This window comes from Ziziphus jujuba, chromosome 6 (genome assembly GCF_031755915.1).
Source record: "Ziziphus jujuba cultivar Dongzao chromosome 6, ASM3175591v1".
NCBI classification, from domain to species: domain Eukaryota; kingdom Viridiplantae; phylum Streptophyta; class Magnoliopsida; order Rosales; family Rhamnaceae; genus Ziziphus; species Ziziphus jujuba.
The window spans coordinates 22,206,801-22,216,343 of record NC_083384.1 but is presented as its reverse complement, the minus strand read 5'-3'; the positions used below and the strand labels follow the sequence as shown (position 1 = coordinate 22,216,343).

At 28.4% G+C, this 9,543-nt stretch overlaps 1 protein-coding gene across 1 annotated transcript; it reads right to left on the bottom strand.

Moving 5' to 3' along the window:
- Nucleotides 1-1,168: 1,168 nt before the first annotated feature.
- Nucleotides 1,169-5,525, bottom strand: LOC107413219 (protein NRT1/ PTR FAMILY 6.3). Its single transcript, XM_016021113.4, has 5 exons — nucleotides 5,249-5,525; nucleotides 4,905-5,082; nucleotides 4,757-4,796; nucleotides 4,008-4,576; nucleotides 1,169-2,212 (listed from the first exon to the last, which is right to left on the bottom strand). Exons 1-5 carry the CDS (start codon nucleotides 5,361-5,363, stop codon nucleotides 1,342-1,344), a joined length of 1,773 nt encoding a protein of 590 aa, XP_015876599.3. The 5' UTR covers nucleotides 5,364-5,525; the 3' UTR covers nucleotides 1,169-1,341.
- Nucleotides 5,526-9,543: the final 4,018 nt, after the last annotated feature.

The window sequence follows — 9,543 nt, the reverse complement described above, 5'->3', positions numbered from 1 at the left end:
CTGATCACAAGGAAGATATTGATTTATTTTGTATGATTGGATTTTTTTATATTAATTTATTTTGTATGATTGGATTTATTTATTTATTTATTTTGGTCAATATTTTTTGTGATTGGTTTTAGCGCGTCCAAGAGTCCATCAAATTATTGGAGTTGATGAATTATTGTGACGGAGACAGCAAGAGGTTTAGGCATTAATTTTTTGTGTAAATATTTGGATCTGATATTTCCTAGAATACTACGCCCTTCCCCAGACAAGTTGCTTCCTAAGTATGGGACAATGACATGCTGCCCATGGTTTGCCTAAAATGTTATAATTGTGTATGCATATTTTATCACATAATTTTAAGAGAGTAATTGATACTTTAAATTTAATGTGGAATATATTCGCATGCCACGTGCATATATTAAACTGCACACACTACTACCTTGAAGGTGTGTTAATTTGCTTTGCATTTTTCTTTTACTTTTTAATCCTTGTATTACGACAATGCAACTCTTAAATTATCTGCAACGTGCCATTACCGTCAATAATATTATTCTAGTCTTGGAATTGTGTGCATAAAATTTGAAGATGATGGATTTTACCGGTCAAATTGTCTTATTATTTTTTTATTTTTATATATAAATTGTTTATGATCATTCAAATTGTTACTTAACAACGTTTTTTAACTAAACTTGATGAATTACTGATTAGTTAATATTTATATAAACTGTATACATATATACTACAATATATGTGTCATGATCTGCATTATGTTAATTACTATACCAATATAATTTATTAATTTTATGGGTTCAGGGGGGTGGGTTTATACTTTTTGGAGGTCACGAATTGGACTCTCATGAATTGAGGGAATACAGTATTGATCTTTCATCTTAATATGAGGTGTAATAGTCATTGTTTCTTTGGATAGTAAACCAAATTCGAATACTCCCACCTATAATATAATAATAAATAAATAAATAAATAAAAGAGTCTTTATGAATTTTTTTGTTTTTTGTTTTTTGTTTTTTGTTTTTTTTTTTTCAAAGCAATATCTTAATGGGATCTTTATAAATCGTCTTTCTACGTACTTTCTAATTAAAAAAAAGAAAAAAAGAAAAACTAATCTTAGTATATGAAAAGGAGACACCACACTCTATATAACATTAACAAAGGCAAAATCTGAAAATGATTGTGGTTTTTATCACAGCCTTTGAGGAGCGATCCTTCAATTTTGGTTCATTTTTACATAAAGGTTACAAACTCACACAAATTTATTCAAGTAAAAAAGTAGGGATATAGGAAATTTCTTTCACTTTTTTTTTTTTTTTCTTAATTTGGTTCAGATATCATTTATTAATGGCAAACAATTTCTGCTCCTTCCAATTCTATTCCCTCTTCAGCAAGTCTCTTATCTTTATACACATACCATTTCGCAGCAACCAAATAAACCACGATATTCAGACCACTCAGAATTGCCAATAACCAATAGAAATTATAAAGCTTCCCTTGATTGAGATTATCTGCCAGCCACGGCTTCCTATCCCCGGTCACTTTGTGCACTATAGTAACCAATAAAGAGCTAAAGAAAAACCCAAGTGATAGTGTACTCAAAAACAGTCCTGTGCTCATGGTCTTCATACCTTTAGGACACTCCCTTAGGAAAAAATCAAGCTGTCCAATATACGTGAAGGCCTCACCGGAACCGACAAGCAAAAACTGTGGGACCAGCCAGAAAACACTTAAAGGAACCTTAGCCGTTGGATTATTTGTCAAACCATGTGATCTTGCAACTTTCAAACGCTTTAGTTCCGTAAGAGCTGCTGCGACCATTGCAAATGTTGAGAAAACTAGACCGACCCCAATGCGTTGCAAAGGGGTTAGTCCTTGTGGGTTTTTAAGTAGTTTTCTGGTTACGGGAATAATGATTCGGTCATAGATCGGGACGGTCAATAGAATGCTGCCCACGAAGAAGACAGTCAGTGATGCAGGAGGGATTTGGAACGACTTGCCAATATGGCGGTCCATGGTAGTTGCTTGTGACACTGAAAATGTGGTCATTTGGGCATAAACTGTCCAAAATATTATTGTGGTGGCCCATATGGGTAACATTCTAATCACCATTTTAACTTCCTCAATATCTGTTAGGGTTGATAAACACCACTTGTTTACCAAAGCAGTGCCACTTGCTGTATCTTCATCTTTGATTGCTGCTTTGTCCAAGAAACTGCCACAAAAAGGAAAAAATCCGGGAAAGAGTAAGATTAACATCATAAAATGTCTACGGAATTATATATTATTCCCCACAAGATATAAGTGGTTTATGGACACCTAAAGATAAGGAAAGCAAATACGGTCATGTTTTGTCAAAATAATAAGTTTCAAAGTGAAAATGAAATTTTAATAAAAGTCTTTTTTTTTGTGAATTATTAAAAGTCTGTTTGATGAATCATAATATTACTTAAAAAATTATGACAATTAATTCCATGGTTGGTCACATGATTTGTTGCTTTTCAATTTTGTTTTTTATTCCAATTGTTTTGGTGACTTATTAGGCCAGAAGTATAGGGAGAAATCCCAAAATAACCCCCCCCGCCTCCCTTTTTTTTTTTTTTTTTTTTTCTTCCTCCTACTAATAGGTTGTGATGGATGAGAAGGGAACAGAAAATGGAGATATAAGCTAATGTGTCCATGACTGAGTTAGATCGTAACTGGGGAGGGCTGAAAGAGGGAAGTAGCAGACAAGAACCGTGATGTAACCATTTGGAGAACAGACTGCCTTTAGCCCCCTCGCGATATTTTTTATTTGCTTCGTAAACTGTAGCACCACTTTGCCGCCTCATATATATTACATAATATTTCTATTAAAAACAAAATGAAAAACAAAGAAAATAATATGAAAAAAACTAAAAGGAAAAACTTTAAAAAAAAAAAAAAAAAACCCACACACACTAAACGGTATTCTTATTGGTCATTTTACTTTATTCCTATTCGCTAATTAAATACCATCGATTAGAAATTATACGAGTGATGACTTAAAAAATTCTCTCTTTTCTTAATTGTATTAGGGTCACTTAGACAAAAACTAAGAGATGTATTCATCCAAAAAACAAAAACATCCTACTAGAGAGATGCATGATGATCTTTTAGCGCATGGACATACTAAAAGTCCGGAACTTTTAAACACTGCTTTGACTTGTATGGCATAATTATTTATTTTTATTTATTTTTTATTTTATTGTTTTTAGGCCTAATAAGTTAGACAGACACGCTACTGCGTGTCCATTTCATGGCCAGAACCCAAGAACAACATATTAATAATTCTTCTATCTGATTGGCACCTATTCAAACTACGACTTGTGATTATAAATAATTTCATTAAAAAAAAAAAAACAAAAAAAAAAAAAAACACATGTTAATATGAAGAATTTCATTTAAAATATATATATATTTTTTGATTATTAATAAATAAGGGTAGCCCATCAAAATAATGGATAAGACCTGATCTTCACCGGCCAGCATAATTGTTCGGACTTATTATGCAATAAAGTCACAGGTTTGGTAGCTAGCTAGCTCTTTCGTCTTAATTAAGTTTCCAGTTTGTTTTTTATATCTTTACCCAACCCAACATCATAAGTGACCATCACCAATGGCACATATACTTATATGTTGACTGCAGCCTGCTAATATCCTGATGCTAAGGATGTACTGAAGTTTTTATGAATTCAAGTTTACAAATCTTATAGCAAAAAAAAAAAAGTCAAGTTTACAAATATAGATGTCACTAGTAATAGCCATTAGTGACGGTAAATAGCATTGTTCAACCCAAAATTGACCGTCTTATAAGCAGTAGTTAATGCTATTTTAACTTCCCTTTTAAAATGTTAATTAAGTTAAATACTAGGATATATACAGTAAATAAACCTCATTTTGGGAAACATATATAAGTAAAAAGAAAAAAAATTCGGAGATGGTTGGAATTAAGACAGAACAATATTCAGCTGAGTTAAGAACCGCTTTACCGGAACTGCTTGGTATGCGGCAGTCTTTGTTTTTTCTTCTTATTCCCATCTATAATGTCATCAACATTAAAGAGCAGCGACGAATCCGAAAGTAATTCCAAGTTCCTCTTTTTCCAGGCCCCCACAAACACTGTCGCGATCTGCGTCAAAGGGCTTCCTACTAATTTCTTGAAACGGTACCGTCTCGTGCCACTCAAAAACACAACCAGACCGAACACTATCGCACACGCACATATTCCGTAGCCCCATTTTCTCCCCAAGTTGCCTTGGATGTAAACAAGGACGGTGACTGCGCAGAGCGATCCGATGCTTATGAAGAAGAAGAACCAGTTGAAGAAGTTTGTCATTTGCCTTCTTTCTTCTTTGTCTGAATCATCGAACTGGTCTGATCCAAACCCAGAAACCGACGATTTTAGACCGCCGGTTCCGAGGGCGGTGAGGTATAGCGCTATGTAGAGGACTACTAGCTGCATATCATTTGCCGTGATGCAAGGTGGGACCGTGTTCGCGGTGCATTTTGGCGGTCGTAGACTTGGGACTATGGTTGATATTGTTAATATTGTGACACCCTAAACACCGCAAAAACCAGACAAATAAAGGTGATATAAATATATTGATGGGAACATATGTGGCTTGAGTACATCTCCGAAACCAAACAAAAAATAGGTGATAGAACTACAAGTAGTTTATATATATATATATATTAATATTTGATATATATAAATATATAGAGAGATAAAAATACTTACAGTTGCCTGAACGGTAGCAAAGATTGCGATGGTGAGGTACCTGTGAAAGGAGGAAGCCATTGAAGACTTATTTAAGACCAGTTGGATTAATTCGTGAAGTAGTTTGATTGAAAAAAGCTGAATAAAAATTTTGGAAACAAATTCAAACCTGCCAAGAAAGGTATCGGCAACAAATCCACCGAGCAAGCAAAGCATGAAAGAGGTGCCAAGAAAGTTGGTGACTGTATTTGCAGAAGCAGCATTTCCTAAATGCATGGTACCCGTTAAATATGGCACTAAGTTAACGGCTATACCCAGCGTTATCAACCTCTCGCAAGCCTCCCCACCTGTCAAAAATGATCACCCACATAAGATTCCTTAGTAACTCTTTAAGTATATAAGGTGGGAACCATGTTCTAAACAAATCAACATCTTATATATAATATATAAATATACATATATACGTATGTATATATTGCGAGAGAAGCAAAGGACAGCGGAGAGGTGGAGGACCTAAAATCATGGCGGCGGCAGTCCAGCCACCGGTTCGGAACCGCTCAGCAGGGCGGCCTTTATAGTCCCAGGCATCTGGGATGGTTTTGCCTTGTGTTTGAGGGAGAGTTGTCATGTAATTAAATTTGTTTGACAAGTTTGGAAAGTGGAAAAGAAGAAGGATAAGAGAGAAATGAGACTGAGGCACAGGCGATGGGGGCTTGGCTTTGGGGAGTTTTTATAGTGGGGAAACTATGGATCGAGGAAAATGTTTCATTCGACATCCTGTGAACCAGCTTATTTCCTAAAAATAATATATCTATATATCATAGAATATATAGTCAAAAACGACAAAATATTTTAATCGTTCCTGTCAAAATGATATTGAACCGTGGTCAATAGATAAGAAAATGAGGAAAAACGAGGGCCAAGAAACTACCTTTTTCTTAATTTTTTTTTTTTTTATATGCATGATTGGTGTTTGGTTTTATTACATACGATTACATTGTTTGCATTTATTAATGGGCAGTCTACTTACCATTTTATAGCATTGATATTTATCACTGTTGATGAGAAAATCTTTAGTGCATTGGAGCTGGTACCACTTCTAATGCATTACTAACACGTATTAAAAAGGACTTTATTATTTTTTTTATATTTTATATTTTTTCTTTCCATATTTAATCTTTTAATATTTAATACTTTAAATGACAATAAGAAATAATAATGGAGGCTTTTTTTAATACATGTCAGCAATACATTGGAAGTGGTACCAGCTGAATTGGTACCACCGATGCACCGTCCACTGTTGACAATCATTTATTGATATAATCTTTATATGTCAATTAATGATTGGCTGCATTTAAATCATTTTCTAATTTTTAAAAACTAAAATTCCAAATAAAACGATGAACTTTTAGACACCTAATTGTTGCATTAACTTATTTGTAACCGGCACATAATAATAATTATTAGTGGTGATATATAATATTTTTTTCTTAACATATAAAACATGTAGTATTTTCAAAATTTAATATAATTGAAATTCAAAATAGCAACTTATTTGCCATCAAATCAATTTTTTTGGTACACAATTAACATATTTGATTTTTTTCTAATGAATAATCATGTGAATAATATCTATATGTTTATAATATATAAAAGTAAAAAAGTGAGCAATATTTTTTGCCACATATCATTTTCATGTTCATTCTATTCTCTCCAAAAATATAAAAAAAAATTAAAATTTAAAAATAAAATTAGCTTAAAAATTCTACAATCTTAAAATCATTGTCATATATTTCTTTATATTCATTTTATTTCCTTCCAAAAGCATTATAAATACTTAAAATCTAAAAATAAAATTGTTTAAAAAATTCCACAATCTTAATAAAACTTAAAAGGAATAATTTGATCTTGATTTTTTAGAAATTTTCATAATGTATAGGCATTATCAAGATTTGGCCATGAACCTTCGTAATAACATGTACAACGATTTTAGCATAATTTATATAAATAATATTTTTACAAATAATTTATATAATTAATATTTTTAGAAATAAAAAATATACAATCTTCGAAAAATTTGAAATAAAAAATTTAAACTTAATTTTTGAAAATTTACATAATATGCAGGTATGAAGATTTTATTTTTAGTGATGGAATAAAACTTGGCAAGAGAAAAAAAATTTCTCTCCTTATTTGGTTACTTTTTGAATTTTTTATAGATCTAGGTAAAAAAACATGTATATAATAAAAGATAATTTTATTATTAAAGATATTTCACACAAAAACTCTATACATTAATATATATTTATATATGTATATGCAATAAATGAAATTTTATTATAAAATAATAAGATTAATATATGGTAATTACTAATGAAATTAATCTCTTTATCAGAAATTTAAAATAGATAATGTATTTTTTTAATATTTTCCAAAAAATGCTCAAAATGTACCTATATATATATATGTACACATATGAAAAGATTTAATTAATACGTATCAATGTAAAATTAATTTTATATAAAAGGTGGATTTCATATTTAAAAGTACAACTAAATATTTACAATGTAATGAAAATTGTACAAGATAAATGACTATTAATTTGATTTGTGATTATAACTGAGTTGATTTTTGTGATCTTATTCAATCTCGAATCTTAACTGCTATCACATGCTGAATTTATTTTATTAATAAGAATAATAATATTATTAAATAATTATTCAACCATTTAATTATTTTTTTATAATTATATTATTATATTCTTAAATATAAAAAATGGATAAATTTGATATGAAATGATAATTATTAAATTTAAATTCAAATTGTAAAATTAAAAATTATCTATAATTTTAATATTTAATATTCAATATTAAATTATCAAATATGTAATATTTAATATAAAATAAAATTGAAAATTTTTCAAGAATATGTTAAAGCATGATTTTTATTAGTCGTAAATTTACATATTTGTACAGGATTTGACTAATATTTACAAGATAAAATATTCTATATACGGTATAAGTAATTGTAAATAAAAACAATGAGTTATAAAATTTATGAAATAATTATTTTATCAAAAATATTTTAAAATATATATAAAAGGAAAGATCCATTAAATTAATATATATATATATATATATATATATATATATTTTATTCTTTGTAAATAATTAATTTTTCTATGTTAAATCTTTATATTTAATTTGATTAGATAAATAATTCAATTTAAATGAAATAATAGCATCCTCAATATCTCTCCTATTATCTAATATATATATATATATATATATATATTTGAATTTAAATTAAATTATATAAATACATTTGGATTTGGATTTGAATTTGAATTTTATTGATTGAAAAAATTAAATAAGTAAACATTTTTTAATTGAATTCCATAAATAATTTATCTTATAAGGTAAAAATATATGTATAGAATAAATAATAATAATAATAATAATAATAATAATAATAATGATAAATAATTAAATTACATTATAAGTATTTAATATATGAGAACTAATTATTTGCAAGGAATCAAAAAGTACATTTGAATTGGAATTTGAATTCTATATATGGAAATTATTATCTAAATACATTTAAATTTATATTAAATTATACAAATGCATTTGAATTTAAATTTAAATTCCATAGATGAAAAAAATTAAATAGGAAAATTCCATAGATGGAAAAAAGTTATATATGTAATTTATATAGATAATTTTTGAATTTGAATTTTATAATTGAATATTATTATATATAAAATTCAAATTTATAATTCTTAACAAACTTTTACAATGTAGATTGAAAAAATCTAAATATACTTATTAGCAATAAAACTTTTAAATAAAGTTTCAAATATAATTAATTATTATAGATTATATTTAACATAATCTCTTATGGTTATACATGCCGTGCATCGTACGGGAATAAATGCTAGTTTAAATACAACCAATATATCAATATGTTTATCGATTGGTAAATGGTATTATAGTATTGTCTTATGTTTAACTAGGCACACTCATTAAATGATTCACTTATACGTATTGACTGGCTTACCCTATCAATCATACATGTTGAGTTGACATTATTATTGGCTGGGTCAACAACTAATGCTGTAGTTCTATTTGTTCTACCAAATAATTTCTCACTTGAAGTATCCAATAGGTGTAAATTGTAAATAACTTCCATCTTCAATTTTAAAACCTAGCAGGTTGAACCCTCTATTTTGGATTTGGTGCATATTGATCTAAGTAGATTTAATTCTTACTCATTACTTTAGTTATTATGTTGAATACTTTCATATTACTAACAATAAACACAATTTGTAGGTTATGAAATACATTATTTTATTAACATCCCATTAACATAATTTCATATTTTAATATTAAACCACTAACTTCACGTCAATTTCTTTTTTGGTGTCATGCAAATGAGATCAATATGCACCAAATAGAAAATAAATGTTTATTATGCTTGATTATAAAACTAAGGGTTTAAATTTCAAAGCTCCAAAACTAGAGAGTACCAAACTGTAATTACCTTTATTAAAATGCCTATAATAAACTTGTATGAAAATAATACCCCTTTGATATAATTGTTACTTTAATTTTTATGTCATATATATCACACGCATACTTTAATTAAAATGTATAAATAATCAAACAAAAAGATTGTATTATAATATGAATGTGATTATAAGTAAATTTTATTAAATTTCTTTATAACATTATATTATCCTAATATTTATGTAAAATATTAATTAGTACTTATTATAAAATTTTAAAACCGAAACCATTAAACAAAAT